The sequence below is a fragment of the Dipteris shenzhenensis genome, chromosome 22, assembly GCF_047967505.1.
Source record: "Dipteris shenzhenensis isolate YYH24624 ecotype China chromosome 22, Dip_SZ_1.0, whole genome shotgun sequence".
Classification (NCBI taxonomy): domain Eukaryota; kingdom Viridiplantae; phylum Streptophyta; class Polypodiopsida; order Gleicheniales; family Dipteridaceae; genus Dipteris; species Dipteris shenzhenensis.
Window position 1 is genome coordinate 32486948 of NC_141617.1, and position 18307 is coordinate 32505254.

Below are 18307 nucleotides of genomic sequence, written 5' to 3' on the forward strand. Positions count from 1 at the left end.
ATGGCTAGCATCCCATGTTCCAACAGAGCTCCATAGCCTAGCATCCCATCTTCCAATATAGCTCCCTACACTTTACTTTTTTGCAAAAGCTACGCTTTTGAGCTTGCATCTCTTGCAGCATTTGAGCAAAGCTTTTGCCCTTCATGCAAGAATGAGAGAAGAATATAGCTCCCTACACTCTGCTTAGCAAAAGCTATAAGCTTTTGAGCTTGCATCTCTAGCAGCATTTGAGCAAAGCTTTTGCTCTTCATGCAAGAAAGAGAGAAGAAGATGGAGAGGATTGCATGGAGCAAGAGCATGTCGAGACAATGCAGGCTTGCAAAGAATCACTGTAGCTCCATATGCATTTCCTGTAGCCCTTTGACTTAAAAACCAGAGAGAGATCCCAAAAGATGCAGGCTTTCTGAAATCACAAATCTGCAAAGAGATGCAAGGTACCATCCCTGGAGCTCCATAGCATCCCATCTTCCAACAACACAGCTCCCTACTACACTCTGCTTAGCAAAAGCCAAGCTTTGGAGCTTGCATCTCTCGTGCAAATTGCAAAATTTGAGCGAGCAAAAGCTGAGCTTGATGCAAGAATGAGAGAAGAAGATGGAGAAAGAGGGAAGGAAAGAGATGGAGCTTGCATCTATTCCTGCGCAGCTTCCAAATTGCAAAATTTGAGTGTTTTTTGCTTTGTCTCCCAACACGCCTGTTGCTTGCGTTGGCCTCCTCATTTCCATCATTCTGTCCTCCCGCGGTCCCCTCGTGCTCATCTCCTCCCTTTCACCTGCGCTTTTGTTGGTCCTTCCGCCTTTAACTGCCTTCTACCTCCCTCCTTTTCCCCCCGCACATTCTGGGTGGCCGACTGTTAGGACTGTCCCTCGCTCTTGCGAGATTCCCACTCCTATGCTTCATGGCTCTTCCGCTTTTTCCATCCATCACTCCCCTTCATGATCCCTTTTTTCTCGAATCCCAACCCAACCACCCAATCCTTCAATGATCTTTTTCAGATGCTCTCATTTCACCTTCAGTCCCTCAGAGCGTGCATGACTCTCCAAGCGCTGCATGCGTGTACCTCTACGGCTATCCGTTTCAATTACCGTTTGTACGTCCTCTAGAAGGCGATCAAGAGGTTTTTACTGGCACAGCGCAATTTTAAAGCTGGGCTTCATCTCTGAAATTTCGGCGATCCAACAATTTCTGCTGCTTAATTGAATGCGCATCAACGCCGACTGATTATTTGATGGGCTTTGATTTTGAACTTCAACGGTCACCGAAAAGCATTCTAGCTTAAGTGATGAGATTGGCAGCCTTGAATTTTCGAGCACGTTTTACGGGAAGATCAATCGCTACTCAAGCACGCACACTGCTTTCTCGAGCAAAATAAAATTGCGCATTGGTTGGTTTCATCGTGCCAGATAGCCCCAATCGGCTGCTTACTGTGATGAAAAGAGCGATGCTCTACAGAGCCTTTCCAGACAGGGTGACGGTGAAGCTGCAGGTCGCATCGAGTTAGCTACAATCATGGTCGTTTGGAGTTTCCGGGTGCGGTTTCGTGTCCTCTGGAAGATGGTGCTATTGACGACTTCTCGGCGTTCCCTTCTCTTAGGAGACTTTCTACGGCAGGACCTATGACGAGTCTCCCCAACTCTGTTCGTAGCCCCAGAGAATTTATCTACTCTTCACTTGCAAGACGGGTAGATCTGCATCGGTACCAGCTGATGTTTAAGTCTGTCTGTAGAATGAATTGCACGTGTTTTAGCTTCATGTAAAAAATGAGTGGTGTTTTGTTAAACTGCTCCACTCTGAATTGCATTCCAATGAGTCTCTCTTTGCCCCGTAATGAGATTCCTGCATGGGAAGCGGTGGATATCGTGCACGTTACTCAATGCAGCGGAATCTTATACTTTTGTCCTCTGCGTGCATGCTCTACGTGTCTATCTTTTCAGTTCTCACCTCTCATCCTATCAGTGGCTTCCTAGCATTTTCTGAAGTTGCTCCCACAAATGCCCTCTGTTGTGTTTCTGTGGTCATGATAAGGAAAACTCGAAGGGCTGCTCAGATTTGGAACAAAAAAGAGAACGTTGCCCAGAGTCACTGGAAAAAACACCTCCATCTGACAAATTGCATACATTTGAAGCATCATCAATATATGCAGAAGACTAAAATGAAGGTAGAATTGGGACACCCCTTGGAAGTGTCTTTAATCAAGGAGCTATCTGCTCTTAAGAAATCTCGTTCTTTAAGGGATCCCTCCACTAGCCCATCATGGAGGTCTCCTAGTGTAGGATCTATCTTGAGGAAGTTTGACAAAGAAACTGGGAAGAATGAATTCACACATAAGGCATCCATATGTGATCATGACGCTAGAACTTTGAAAAGAATTGCCTTGCTAGCAGACCTTAGTGGCAATGCAGCTAGACAGAGCACAGACGGAAGTGGATTGAGTGGGAGGGAGGGTTGGGCTGATATTAGGCATGGAGATAGTACGCTAGTTGAAAAAAGGAGCCATCCCTACATAAAGGATCAAGCTCTCTATCGTTCACATCCTTATCAAATTCCAGGCAAGAAAAGAAACCTGGATTCAAAAAAAGAGACAGAAATTGCATCTGGAATGAAAGGAGATGCCCTGCATAGTGACAACTTGATAGGGCCATCACAAAGGTTGCATGAATCCAAGAAAGATAATGTTGAGAAACATGGAGGATACAGTGGCTTGTCATCAAAGAGTGCTGGTCGGATGCTGGGTGGCAAACGTGTAAAACCAAGCAAGGAGACAACCTCAAGCAGAGACAAGGTGGCAGAAGTGGGCTCCATTGAGAGCCAAAGAGAAAGATCACCTATTGGTTCTGATTCCACGGGTCAATCAAAGCCATGGAACAGGGATGTCGCTGCGTACAGAAAGAGGAAGGTTCAAAGAAGTAAGATACCTTACTTGCAGTCGCCATTTATTGGGATAAATAAGGGGAGAGAGCTCTTATATACTGACCTAACCACATCTTCTCAATACCGAGGGAATTGGAGATCCTCTCCAATAACAGATACGTGCGCAACAGCATCTGGAGGGAATGATGAGCTGGAAATCTCAGAGCTGCCACATAATGGATGTGGGATCCCTTGGAATTGGTCCAGAATTCACACTAAAGGAAAGAATATTTTCGATATGGCAGGTAAGAGTCTTTCTTGTGGAGCTTCAGATTCTGTCACCAGGAAAGTGGGAAACATATGGCCTCGAGACTTTCGAAGCTCTTCTGGAGAGTCCATGCCTGCCACAACCTCAGAATTTTCAGACACTTCCTTCAACACTGATTCAGAAAGTCTTCCTTTGCTTGAACCAGCCACCCTATTTGACTGGGGCAGTCAAAGTGAAAATGGCTTAGGAGAAAATGGAGGACATGATGAAACAAGATCTTCTGGAATTCACCCTGTAAGGAGGGCAAAGCTGGTGTTAAAGGGAGGACTATCAAGCAGCAAGGATAGGCATCATAGCCTAAGTCAGAAATACACGCCAAAATCTTTTAATGACATTGTAGGCCAGCATTTAGTTACACAAGCTCTCTCTAATGCACTGTCAACAGGAAGGGTTGCACCTTTGTATGTCTTTTATGGTCCCCGAGGAATAGGGAAAACTTCATGTGCAAGAGTATTTGCCATAGCTTTAAATTGCCTTTCTTCACAGGAACAGAGGCCATGTGGTTCTTGCAGAGAATGTTTAGCACAGAAATTTGGGAAGACTTCCTTTATTAAGGAGGTCAATGTTGAAGGGAACCATGGAGTAAGAGGCATCAAGACACTATTGCATGACTTTGCAAGGACTTCGTCGTGTCAATTCAGAGTTTACATTGTAAATGAGTGCCATGCTTTGTCAAGTGAGGCTTGGAATGCTTTTCTTAAAGTTGTGGAAGGCGCTCCCAGAAATATTGTGTTCATCCTTTCCACCAACAGCTTGGAACAGCTGCCTCATGCAGTTGCCTCAAGGTGTCAGAAGTTCCTCTTTTCCAAAATAAAAGAAAGCGAGATCATAACTAGATTGCAATTCCTTGCACTGCAGGAGGGTATGGATGCTGATGCAGAGGCCTTCAAACTTATTGCATCAGCATGTGATGGATCACTCCGGGACGCTGAGATGATGCTGGATCAGCTTAGTCTTCTGGGGCAGAAAATATCACTATCTATGGTTCAAGAACTGGTAAGTTTCCTCAAAATTGGACTATAATGTTCTTATATCTTGTGGTTTGTTGTTCAAATTTTGTCCTCTTGTGAATAAATTTCCACATGTAGGTGCTTTGTAAATTGACAGTTTCAATAAATTAAACTGATGTGTTCCTTGTCAAGGTCATTTAACCCTCACAATTTAGACCAATTAGGTGTAGCATCATGTGATTGGCTATTACGGAAGCCTTCTGTAAGTTCATTTATCTCAGGTCGTGTGTAATGCATGAAATCCATCAAATTGCAAGGCATAATTTAATGCAACCGTTTTTTACAGATCACAAAAGTATGAAGGGTACAGATACTTGTGCATGATTCGTAACAGTGGGACTGAATTTTCCAGAAAGGTTTTTGCATACTTTGTCAAGATGGGAGGCTGGGCACGCTGAATCGGTCTGAGTATGTAGCTGTCTTGTTTAATCGGAGTGCATATTTATGAAAAGTGCTGTGGTGTGTTGTATGGTGGATTTGTGTTTCACAGTGTACTGTACAGAAAGATCATGTATTAGTTCATGTCGATGATGAATGCCTTGGTTCAGATTTGGAGTCTTCATAGGGTCTGTAGTCATATAGCTGGATACTGGTTGAAGGTTTCAAAGGCCTATGCATGATCTTTCATGTATTCCAAAGATCAGGAATACATGCAAGATCACTGCTGAGACCAGTAACAGAGAGCGGCAAAGATACTTGAAGCGGGATTCAAATTCAATACAATCTTAGAAACAAGGTGACTTGATTAGTGCTTTAATATTCAGCCGTGGCCAATGGGTCGGGTGTTTGCAGGACTGTGTCCAGTCTTCTACTGACTTGAGTGCTTAAAAGTGAAAGTCGCAGTTCTGACATCCCCCCACCACTTCTCTTACAAAGAAAAAGTCTATAATATCATGCTATGTCAGGTCGTGTACGAAATCTCATGAATTTAAATCTTGGTTGGGTGACCTCGTGTACGAAAAGTGTGGCACATCTCTGATCTAGGTAGTCAATGACTTTGCTCATATCTGTATATCCATGAGTGAAAAAGGCATGATACCTCCCTCAGATCTCATAGTATCCAGGGCACTTCATCTAGGCATGCTTCTTGGTCTCCATCTCATGTATGTCGCAAAGGAGTGCAGAGTCTCAGATCTCTACCATGTGATGTGGCTGCAATTTGTGGGGAAGGGAGTGTGAGTTGGGGTGGTAAAGGCTGTAGGGGCTCAAAGTAAACTAGGGAGTTTTGACGGAAGAAAAAAGTAGAGTAGGGGATGCATGCCTCAGGCCTCTATGATGTCATGTGGCTGCAATCCGTGGCAAAGGGAGAGAGAGGTAAAGGATGAAAGAGAGATTAGGGGCGCTCAAAGGAGCCGGCGGAGTTTTGATGGGAAAAAGGCACACTAGGGAATACATGCCAAGTCATCTCATATCATGCAATGAATTAGGGTGAGTCCTCTTTAACCCTCTTGCTTACGTACCCCCTAGTGACTCTCCTTCATTACAGCCATTCCCTCCCAAATGCTGTCACACAAAGGAGAGGTCGCAAGCTACAAATGCTGTCCATCAATCTCCCTAACAGTGAGAACATTCCTGCACAATGCTCTCTAACTGCCATGATTTCTGATCTTCTAGTTGGCCCTTCCATTTGATGAGATACTCTGTGTAGACCTTTTTTCAAAGGAACCAATCTCTAAAGACCATGATTTGCTCCAAGGTACAAAGGAGATTTGAAGTAAATTATGGAGAGCGTACATGGCAAGTCAATTTGTATCATTTAATGAAGTGGGGATTAAGCCCTCTCTAGTGCTAACACCACTAACTTAATGGAGTCTCCTTCTTCATCCCCTCCCACATTATTTTGCGTGCAAAATTAAATATGTGGCTGTCCTACAAGGGTTGGTCTCAAGCAGCAAATGTTCCAAATCAATCTCCAAATGATGGGTGAGACTAAAGATGCTCTCCCATGTTGAAAGTCTCTATCTAGGTACTCTGCTAACTATTCAAGAGTTGAAAGAAGCAATTGATGCAATGGTAGATGGTAAGACTCTTAGTGAAGATGCAGTTGCAATATGAGCTACATGGACATTGTTGACCACAGACTTATGTGTCTTTACAAAAGCATTACCTCTCAGAATAAGTTTTGGATTAGAGTGGGTCAAAAAAATATGATGGCTTCCCAAGGATGGAAGCTTTGGGTGTATAGAAGCTTGGAAATGGGAAACCAAGGCATCAAGGTGTCTTGTTGACCTGGATATGGATCATGCTTAGAGTGCTCAAGCTGCTTGCCCATATCCAGAGGGGTTGATTAAACCATTTGCCCGATCTACCAACTTATTGACCAAGCTTCTCACAAAACAGCTTTGCGCTTGAACTGGGCCATGTAATACAATGGACAATGTATTGATGAACTGAGCATGCACATCCATAGGAGTGGGTGAAGTAGGACAGGCATGCTTACCCGTGCCAGTTCTGGTAAGGCTTGAGATGTTAAGAGTGAGTGGCATTGAGAGGAGGCAATGGCAGCAAGGGGGGCAAGATGAACAGTGATGGAAGGCAGGTTGACTGTGAGTAGGAGGCAGAAATAAGCAGGTGCCAGGATTGGCAAAAGGCAGGCATCAAGAGCAAGTGCGCAATAAGAAAGGCCCATAGTATTCCAGCAGGGAGAAGAAAGGATGGGGGGCAGGATGAGAGATGGGACGGGGCAATGCATAGGAAAGGGAGGAGGGCAGCAGGGAAGCACATTAAGTAGTCAAAAAGGTGTGGGAATTTGGGTATGCTTTCTTAGAGTTTGGGTGGGATTATTTTTCCTCTAAAAGTAGTGTTTTAGTTTCACTTTCAGGAAATTGCACAAAACTAAGTATCATTTGGTTTTTGCAGATGGGGTTGATTCCGGATGACAAACTTGTGGAGTTGTTAGACTTTGCTTTGTCTGCTGATACTGTAAATACAGTCCGTACTCTGAAGGACTTGATGGAGTCTGGAGTTGATCCACTCAACCTCATGTCACAACTGGCTTGCTTGATAACAAGTATACTTGCAGGTGGCTACCAGATCCCTAAAGAGAGGCAGAGAAGGAAATTCTTTCAGAGAAAAGAGTGTGAGTATTTTTGTGATGCATTTCTTTTTCCCCCTTATGCTTAAAAAACATCCTCAGAATTTCTTTATGCATTCTTTCAAATATACCTGCAATTATACATTTTCGTTACATTATTTATTCAAAATACAATGTCATAGATTCCATTCCATACAAGCAGGAATGAAGACATTTCTCATGGGCAACGACTTCTGCTTTTGCAAATATTAGATTTTGCAAAGAAGTATTCAAGTCTATGTATTTAAGGATGTTGTTTGGCCAGCGTTGGGAACAGAACGATGTTGTGAGAAGTCAGGGAAAATATCATTTCTTTCCTCTAAATTTCTCAAGTTTTTGCAACAATAACAGATTGCAAAGTTCCAATCAAGATTGCAACAATAACAGATTGAAACAATAACAGATTGCTGATGATGAAAATTGCAATAAATAAACAGTCAGTCAGTCTCCATTTGTCGTGAACAACTTCTGGTCGGATTAAATACATGGCTAACCAATTCCATTTGAGTTTACTAGATTGGCTGTAGAAAGCATACACGTTACATTCAAACCCAATGGTTTATCGATGCTTCTCTCAATGTTTTTACTCCATGGAAAGATGAACCCAGGATCAATGTCTAATCATGAATAAAAGTGCAGTTTCATATCTTAACACCATTTCAAATTTTTATCTCCATCATATGGGCAACAGCAGAAAATGGCGGGCCTAAATAGTTGTATGAAAAGTATGCGCGCTCAAATATTCACACATTTACACTCATTCTCTCATGTGCAGGCATGTATCGAATATTTTATATTTACATTTTGTGAGTTTCACAATATTAAAGAAATTATTGAGGCTTGTAATCCTTGATTAATCTTGTTGTTTGGATGTCCGTGTTGGTCTCAGGGGGTGATGCATATGGAGGAGAGAAGAGGCTGAGAGAAGAAATAGGATTGGAAGGAAGCTCTTAGGAGGACAGTGTTTATAATACGTGATTGTTCTACCTACTCTATGTATCTTAATATGGCAATTCTTTATAGGTTGGTCTCAATGCTCAGGGGGGAAATTGAATAGTACAATCTTGATTTACGTCATGTATTTTGCCTTGCATGCCAACCCTAGTGGAGCAAAAATAGCTTACACACTAGTGTGTCGACACAGAACAAGCTACCAAGTTGCTGTCCAACAAGAGTGTTGGCTCTGCTCAATGCTGCCTGGATCTTCCTTCCTCTCCACTCTCATTCCTTCCCTTGCGAGAGTTCAGAGGTCACATTTAGACACCATTTACTAGTGAAGACTCCCTCACTTCTTGTTTCTAGAGTCACAGCCACCAAACAGTAGATTCCTCAAGATCATGATTGGAACTGGCATGCCATGTTTGTACATTTCCAAACCAACTTGTCTAGGAAACCCACTTGTCTTGAGACTCTTAAGCTCTTTGGGGATAGGTCATAAATTGGCTAGACTTTGTTGGTTCTCAATTTTGCTTCCCAGGCTGCTCGTTGCATATGTTAATACCAATTTTCATACTTGATGCTCAAATCTTCTCTTGATGTGGTTTTATGAATGTGTTCTTCCAAACTGCCCAAAATTTTCCACTTTGTTTATCTTCTTCGGCATAGGGGATTCGTGAAGGGACTGCTTTAGAATCTAGTATCCTTAGGAACGACTTCAAATTGATTTTGAAATCCTAAGTTATTTCCTCTCTCCCAAAGGCATTGGTGGATCTTGCTTAGGAACTGCTATTTTTATCTCTTAGCAAGTCATGAAACACTAGACAACATAACAAGTAGATCACCTCTCCACCATGACACACCTTCCATACCAACCGCTAAGGCATGAGTTTGATTACATCAAATTCAACATCTAGTTAGTAGCACTTTCCTTCTACTAAATAAACCCATCCCTTGGAGCTATTCTGTAGGCTTGTATATATGCCTACTCCCAACTAGTGCCAGCCCCTTGTTGTATAAGCCCAATCCTTGGCCACATCATGAAGATAGCATTGGAATCATATCAATGGCCTCCTATGAATATTATATGCATATCCAATCCATAGCCTAGTGTTCGGTAGTCCCATAGCCTTGGATCCTAGAGTGCAGCCATGTCTAAACCATGATGAGTAAGATGTTAGTTAACATTCCAAATACAGTTTGCCACTTTACATCCACACACACCCTCAACTATCGATGACCCATGTATGATCCAATAGCAATTAAAACCAATAAATGATGAATGCCATTGTAGAATCCAAATATAATCAATCATGATCAATAACTATAAAGTAATCTACAAAGATGATAGAAGAGTCACGGTTCCTAAAAGGAAATCAAGGCACAAAATCAAATTCATCATCATGGTGTATGTCCATATCTGCATGAAAGGTTACTAATGGACTTGCAATCATGCTCCCTAAACCCCAAATTCAGATGACCTATATAAATTGCTCTACACAGGAGAAAGAATCTGTTGAGATGGGACAAGTTGAGCATTCATATTGGTTTATGATCCCTCTTCTACGAAGCCATGTAGCTAACCTCTGGCAAATTATTCGTTTTTCCTTTTGCTTGTTAGATTTGGGACTTAAACATGGCTTACTATTTGTATCTGGCAAAGGTTATATCGGATATTGAAGAGTACACATAGGCGCTCATTTTGGGAAATAATATGTTTTTGCTCTTGGATACTTGCCATCTTACTCTTACCTCCCTCTCTATTCTCCCTTACCTGCAGAATCCTCTCTTGAAATCAAAAGACTAGATTATAGTTGCGGAGTTATTCTTGTAGTTTAGCAAATTTGATTTCATGCAAGTTCTCCTGCATGACTATCGAATTTGGCCACAAAGCTATATCTATTGAATGACGTCGAGGTTAGAAATGCCTATTAGCATGCCTCCTTTTTGATGTACTTGAGGTCTAATCGTTCCTATGGACTCCCTTCAAAGATCAATGGATAGGTTGGCTTATCTTGGAGCAATCCATTCTCTAACAGCAAAAACTAAAGTCATTGTTCATTTTATTTTTCATTGATCTCGTCTCCTCACCTCTACCCTAACCACCCTTCTTGCCTCTATTCTGCTATCCTTGCCCACACTTTGCATTCATCTTAGTCAGCTCTGGGTATCATCGCACCACCTGTTCATTAAGAAGGGGAGATATAAAGCACTCCATAGAGCATTGGCTATGTAAGCTCTACCACTTGGCTGATTTGCACTTTGTCCTCGGAACCCTAATGTGCTACATAATTGGGGCCATTCACACATGCCCAAGGATTCTTGGTTGTGGTATCTTTTTCTTGAGAAATGAACTCTCTACTAATGCCTGAAAAACACCATACAGATCAGCTTCTGAAAGAAGTTACTAATGGTAAGTACAAAGAAAAAACTAGCTGTCATAAAGAAACCAGCTTGTTTCAGCAAGAACCTAACTCATTGCCTAGGGAATCTCTGGTATAGGGGCTAACAGCCAAGGTGGGAGTTGAATGCCTTGTCTGGTAAAAGTGTAGGAAATGCATGTAGGCCAAGGCTTGAATAAACGCTCCATCCTTTTGGCGGTCGCTCTCGATTCTGGTGTCTAGTGCTCCCAGATGTCATGGAGCATATAGATAATGTCCTACTAATGGCGGCAAGAGTGGTTGACGGGGATACTTGCTGGTCTCCCATCACCAAACTACAACAAGCCACCCAAATGTTTCAGGTGGTGATGTCGGCTACCGTCTCCAAAACACTATCCTCCGGCGACTACAGTGGCCGCCGCCGAGAGGGGGGGACCACATCAGATGCCTTTATCCTAAGAACCTAGTGTCCATGAATCTGCAAGCTATGGAAAAAAGATCAATAGAGAAGGCATAGGCCCCCTCTGTCAACCAAGTAACCACCCCCCATGTGAAAGCCCTTTGCATCCTATGTGTGCTGGCAATGACATTTGTCGTCCACACGCATCTGCTCCATCCAAGGCCCGATGGGCAAGCCTCCATGTGCTACCATCCAGAAAAAATAAGATATATTCCACGATGTTGACACTAGACCACAGACGAGACTAATACGTGAGATGACCTCGTGGGAACTAGTTGCTCTATCCAATATGAAGGAGTCTAATAAGCTGAGCTCTAGTACAGAAGTTGTGCCGAATGCTCTCTAAGATGGGGGCTATTCGCTGCTCCACTGAAATACCAATGCCCACTAGGCAACCAAGGTATCTCACAGTGTGACCACTCGGAATCCATCTGTAAGTCCCGTGTGACCCCCCAATCTTGGATCTCCCGAACCTCCTGAGTCGCAGTGAGAAAGACATTCGATTTGGCCCAGCTGATCCTAGCTCCCAAGGCCTCACAATATATCTATAGCACCCCTGACCCCCTCCAAACTCTCTGTTGAACCCTCCACAAAGAGTGCCATGCCATCTGCAAAACTCAGAGTCGAGAATCTCATCCTGGTGAATCGGGAGGCACATCCTCGTGAGGCCTGAGATCTCGAGAAATAGCCTAGAGCCTTTACCATGAACATAAACAAAAAGGGAGCTAAAGGGCAGCCTTGTCATACTGAATGGGACAATGCGAAGGGCTCCCCTATGTGGCCACCAATGAGCATCTGACTTGTGCTCCTTGCAAACAAGGCCGCAACCCCTCGAATCCACTGCTTTGAGAAGCCCCACCTGTGTATAGTGCCCTCCATAAAGGACCACTCTGCCATGTCGTAGGTCTTCATGAAATCCAAGAGAAGGATCGCAAGAGGATGTCACTCCTCTCGAGTCGAATCAACAACCTCCCAAAAGGTGAAGATGTTGTCTAGGATACTACGCTCCTGAACACATCCTGTTTGAGTACCGTGGATGATGTCTATTAGGTGGGTTTGCAGCTGCAGGTTCAAGACCTTGGCTAAGATGGGGAGTTGTTGCTCCTCTTTCCGTCTCCTACTCCTCTTCTCCTCTCGTGGCCCCACGCCTGGCTGGGCAAAACTCCATGGGTGCCTAGGGGTTTAGATTTTAGGCTAGAGTCATCAACAACTTGATCCTACTCGGAAAGAACCATAGAACGTCCCTCTCTAGCCGTTGTTCACCTTCAAATGAAGTTTTGCCAGGTTACTGCTCTAGATTGGTTTTTTCATAGGCAAAGAAACGTGCATAACTTTTCAAGTTTGCTTGGATTACTTAAAACTAAAAAGAAATTTCATTCCTTAGAAAATATGCTACAACTTTATCTTTGGAATCAAAGTCATATTTTGCTTTGTTTGCACGATGTTAGTGCTGCAAGAAGAGGTGTTCCTGACAAACTATCATTTTTTATTTTGCAATGAGTGATAGAAAATCATAGAAGCAGCTTCCTATGTTGCAACAACAGTAGCATCACCTTTGCCTAATAGTAGGCAGAATGAAGTCATCCTTCTTCTCCAACAGCAAGATCTACTTCTCAAGAAGGAGAATAGTGAGCTGAAAGACAGATTTCAAAAGCTAGAAGAGAGAGTGAAGACTACTCAACAATTTAACTCCCAATGCAGTTTAGATGAGGAACTAATTTCTATTCAAATGGAAGAATTGCATAAGAAGCTTAAGGGAGAGATTCAAGATAAGCTCAAAGGTGAAATACAGAGCTCTCTAGGCACATAGGTTCAGAAGCAATAAAGGAGCAAGCTGAACGGCAGCTCAACTCAAAGAAAATCAAGATGGGAGGACTACTGTAGAAGATTCTGGGGAGTAAGACCTTTGAAAAACTCAGCAAAGCTCTACCAAAAATTGAGTATGGAGATGTAGATTTTGACATTGGTCAAGAAGGATCTCAGAAATTCACTTTCAGCACAAGAGAGGTGAATTTCAGCACAAGAGAGCAAAGAACATGGATTCTTAGACAATCCTCCAAGTTGAGATGACTTCTAGTAATGATTGCAGAGGAACTCACAAAAACTCGGCTAAAGAGCAAAGCCTCAGAGCTTGCAAAGTTGAAGAACACCAAGTGCAGGCAAAGGAAAATAGAGCTTTACTCCACAAGTGTTAAGGTGGTGTCAGCTGAGCTCGACTGGAGAAGAAAAACTCCTCTCCCATAGATGGTGACCTCTTGTCACTCTAGTGCCAAGCTTGCCTGGAACCAATCCTGCATCTAACCACCATCAAGGGCGTGCGCGCAGGAATCCTTGCATTCGGTCCAATAGCATGGCATATCCTAGTTTATTGATAAATTCATCAGCTGCAAAATACGAGCATTCGGTCCAATAACACGGCATATCATAGTGAATTGATAACTCCTTCGTATCTTCTAGTTTTTCGGATACGATTTGATATTAGCCTTTTCAAAGGGAGGGAAGGAACCTGATATTGTCGTAATATCGGCTAGTTACATTGGTTTGTAAGCAACTGTTGATTTCCCGTGGATGATTGATGCATGCATTCCATGATCCCCTGACTTCATCAATTCTACCCACTACTGCTCTGTCTTGGAGTGACTGAACTTCAATCTTGATTGCTGCTTGCTGCTGGAGAAAGAAGAACCGTAATGGTTGGGGAGTCGAGGGCTCTCATGGCAGCACCCTCAACTCCCCAAACCATTAAGGTTTTGCTCTTCTACTAAAGGAAGAAGAACCTTAAAGGTTTGGTAAGGGGCACCCTCGAACAGGAGCAAATAGAAAGGGCCAATCCAAAACTCTGGACAGCAGCATCAACTCAAACAAACCACTCTAGCTGAGGGTGGGCCTGCAAAACGAAGCAATGGGAAGGATTGAAAGAGGGTAAAAGGTGAACTGAAGGGCAGGGAGGTAGAGGAGAAAAAAGGCAAAGAGGGGGGGGGGGGGGTGTGGAGAGGTGGCTGAGGAAGAAGCTAAGGCAGGGGGAGGAAGGGCAGCAAGAAGCGAGCAGGGAGCAGTCCACCTTGCCCAGTTGTTGAGCCTTGGCTGTGGTATCTATGATGACTCGTCATTGACATGTCCCTTCTACAAACCGACAGTAGACCTACCAAATCCTCCCAAAACCTAATGTCTGATTTTTCCCATATAGGAGGATCTCTGGCCACACAACTGATTGGCCCCACTTCTTCTGTCGCTGCATGCAAGGACATTCCAAATACAAGTTATGCACATCACAATGTTCTTTGCCTGTTTGACGCCACAATGAGTAAGGTGTGTGGGACGCTTCTCACAATCAACTGTCCTTCAATGAATAGCGACTCTCAGTGAGCAGATCCCCTTGTTCTTTGCTATCGAGATTTTCCAATAGACACCATAGCCTGAGCTGAGGTTACAGGTCTCATTTCATCTCTGCTGGAGCGAAATAAAGAAAAACTAGGTTATCGTATTGGCACTTTTGCTGCTGTATCACCTGGTCTTGTAAACAATGTTGGTCTTTTGTAGATGTTAACAAAATCTCTCTCTCTCTCTCTCTCTCTCTCCCTCTCTCCCTCCCTCTCTCTCGCCCACACATGCACATATATATACACTTCTACAATATTATGATAACCCTGCTAGGGATAAACCAAACTATTTGATTGTTATTGTCTTGCCTTTGATCCTTTAATGTACTCTTTTTGAAAGTGATACAATTCTCTTTCTAGGACAAATAAACTGTAGATCTGAGGATGCTTGAGTCCTGAATGATGAAAACATGAAGTACATAAACTATTTTAAATTTGACTATAGTTTGGAATTTTGCAATTGAACTCACTTAATGACTCATAATATTTTGCTCAATCCTGGAATGCTGACCGTTTTGTAACTGCAGTGACAAAAGAACACATGGAAAGATTGCGACAAGCATTAAAGACCCTTTCTGAAACTGAAAAGCAACTAAGAGGAGCATCTGATCGCACTACCTGGTTAACAGCTTCACTTCTGCAATTTGCTCCGGATCAATCTTATCTGCTCCCAAGTTCTTCTGCTGATAAGAGTCTCACGCAAAGCCCTACAATAGTCAATAAAATACCCGATTCAAATCCTTCAATATGTAAGCTGGCAGAGTTCCAACAACCTGCTGCCAGGTATCCAGACCCTGGTACTGTCACTGCAACTGAAGCTGTAGATACCAGAATGTCAGATTTGGCCAAGATTTCTGCTTCAGGTTCAAAGCAGGGACCTTTTGCCTCTTCTCAGTCACATCCAAAAAGTCGTTCATCAAGAGGAACAAAACTGACATCTGACAGTGGTCACATCAAACTATCCTCATCGACACAAGTTTACAACTCTGCTGAAACAATGCTGACAACAACACTAACAAATGATGCTGAGCTAGAGGAGGTGTGGCAAAGAGTTTTGGACGCAGTTCATTCTAACAGCCTAAGGAAGTTTCTGCAAACACAAGGGAGACTGCTGTCCCTTTCACTTGGTAAAGGTATCTCCTCTCTATAAGTGGCCTTATTTAAGGGTTGTTTTATTTGTTATAGCATAAATATAATTGTTTATTTCCATCTTCAAGGGGAACACATATAATACATGTTGATATTAGTGTAGCTATTTGAATATAAGAATACAGATATAACAAAGAAAGAAAAGCATTCTTGAAAAGTTGATTTTGTTAACCGATGCCCTTTTGCAGCAATTCGTTTCATTCCAAAGATTTTGTCAACTTCCCCTATGAGTAAGCTGATTCTAATGAGCAAGGATGTCTTTGCAATATTTTCTGCATTAGTGAGGGTTAGGTTAAGCTGATGGATTAATGTGAAAAACGGAGTCAAATATATGGAAGTCATACTTCTAGAACCTGCTACAAAAGAATAAAATCTGTCAAATGTACATCTCAGCATTTTCTTGTGACATAGGATGCAAGTTGGTAATTTCTCTACTATGTTCTTTTAATGAAATATATATTGCAGAAGTTTATCCTTCAATGTTTACAAAACTGCATTGACACTGCCACTGCCCTTGAAATCCATCTGTTGACAAGTGCGTTTAACCCTTACCTAGGAAATTATCTATGTAACCTCTTATCTTCCTAACGAGTAAAGTTATAAGCTTGCAAATGCATTGCTATCAAGCTCGTTTCCATAAACATGATCCAAGAAAAGGCTCCGTCCTGCAAACTTCAAACAACATTGCTACTCATCTATTATTTTTGCCTAACTGCGGAGAGAATTCCCTTCTTTATTTGTTTATGTTTTTAAAAAAAATAGCTATAGAGAGCTGATTATTTGGTTATTATCTTTTAAATCTGGAGGATATCCTTTTGCATTGAGAAAAAAGATGATGTAGAGGTGGAATATGAGAGAGAGAACCCAAAATGCTTGAAACCTTTCCTTGATTACAAAGGTTACAGAAAATTTTAAGTTAATCCACAAGAGGGACTTGCCCATTGCAGATACAATCACGAGATAGTGTTTATCTTAAAGAATCCAAAAGGAGACATTCATGTTTACAATAGCATAAGTTGCATGCTTATGGCCTTGTATTCTAGAATCTTTTAAACCAGGAGATGGAGATTATGCTTGTTAATCAGATCATACATATTAATTCACATGTAGAGCAGCTTCTTTTAAATTTCACCTTTAGTGATGCGAAATCTCTCTCTCTCTCTCTCTCTCTCTCTCTCTCTTTGTTTCTTGTGTTTGAAAAGGTCTCCCATTTCTCCTGCAGGTTTTGCAGTGGCCCAGTTGGAATTTAATGAATTTGAGCATGCCTCAAGAGCTGAACGATCAAGAGCAAGTATAGCACATGCCTTTCAAGTAACGCTTGGCTATCGTGTAGACATAAAGGTGCAACTTCGCTCAGCAACAGAGGAACAGCAAACTGGAGAAGCCATAGGAGAGCACATGGTTGTGCAGGATGAAACTGAGCATGGGCAGGGAGAAATCCGTATGAAAGGTATGCATCGAAGAATGCCTCAGTTTCTTGAGGTGCATAATACGGTTCCTACACATTCAACAAAATGTCAAAGTAGCAGTCAGAGCTTTGAAATAGCTGCACTTGACACTGGGAGGGCTGGTATTCTGCCAACCAGTACAAAGAATAATGCTTACGAAGAAATACTTGAGAGTGCATGGATAGAAGGAGCTCCTAGACACGTCTACTTGGGAAACTCTCACAAAATAGACAAGCATCATGAAGCAGCAGGGTCTAGATCTAATACTACAGGTAAAAGTAGAGTAAGTCTCGGCTACGTGATTCAGCAGGCTGAGGGAAGTGTCGAAGGATACAGTCAGGATTTACAATTTGAACATACGTTCGAGGGATCAAACCGAAAGTATTTGAGATACAAAGGTCCTGCAGCTTCTCAAGAAGGACATACAATGAGGGCTGCTGAACTTGAAGAAGAAAACTTGTAAGTGGGATGGCTTAGAAATTACTGTGTTCAAATATTTAATGATTCACTGATTTCAAGGCATAGGAAATTTCCTTTTTCCAATGCCTTGGAAAAAAGAATTTTCTTATAGGAATAAAGACATCATCATCCTGCTTCTGTCCTATCAAATTGATGTCCTTATTTAAGTGCAGGAGGTTGGAGTCCAGGTCGGGGGGGCTGCTATGCTGGAAGGCTACAGAGATAGGGAATGAAAAGGTAAGTCTAATTTTGATTGTCAGTTTCACATTGTAAAGAATACACAAAGATTCTTTCCCTCTCTGGGGTACTCATGAACCCTTGTTTACCAATGTGTCCTTTAGGTTAAGCAGCTACAGAGTCCAAGAAGGCCAGGATTTCTGTTGAGCATTTTCCCCTGTGCAAAATCCAACCGTCCATGATGTCTGTCTCACCTGATAAAATCAAAATTCATTCCCAATTAATGGGAATTTGTAACAAAATTTTGGGCTGTCAATCGGCAAAGACTATGGTAGGAATTATAGATTCTTTACAGGTTGGCAAAAGAGAAATCCCAAATGAGTTTACGTACTTGCTCCTGTCATTTTCAGAACCATCTAAAGGCATAGATTATTTTTTCAAGGGAAAAGTCCCCTAAAATATAATTCGTATAAGGGGCCGCTAATAAAGAATTCAAGGCTTTCTTATTTAAGCTTTGTGTGTCCTTTGTATTCTGAATATCCTTCTTGTCTTTCACTTGGCTATTCCTCGTTTAATGATTTATCCCTAAAATCAGTTGTGCCATATTCATGTTTAAAACAACATTGATGGAGTACAGGCAAGAGCTTGCATGTTCT

General features: G+C 42.3%; 1 protein-coding gene across 3 annotated transcripts; it reads left to right on the plus strand.

Annotated features, from left to right (window-relative positions):
- The first annotated feature begins 354 nt into the window (after positions 1-354).
- Positions 355-18105, plus strand: LOC147888010 (protein STICHEL-like 4). Of its 3 annotated transcripts, none has more exons than XM_087393424.1 (6): positions 355-4174; positions 7048-7267; positions 14946-15545; positions 16790-17474; positions 17648-17711; positions 17816-18105. In XM_087393424.1, exons 1-6 carry the CDS (start codon positions 1841-1843, stop codon positions 17891-17893), a joined length of 3981 nt encoding a protein of 1326 aa, XP_087249550.1. In that variant the 5' UTR covers positions 355-1840; the 3' UTR covers positions 17894-18105. The 3 variants fall into 3 exon arrangements, with proteins under 3 accessions (XP_087249550.1, XP_087249551.1, XP_087249549.1); XM_087393425.1 differs by having other exon boundaries at positions 7048-7210; positions 14946-15551; XM_087393423.1 differs by having other exon boundaries at positions 356-4174; positions 14946-15551.
- The last annotated feature ends 202 nt before the right edge of the window (positions 18106-18307 follow it).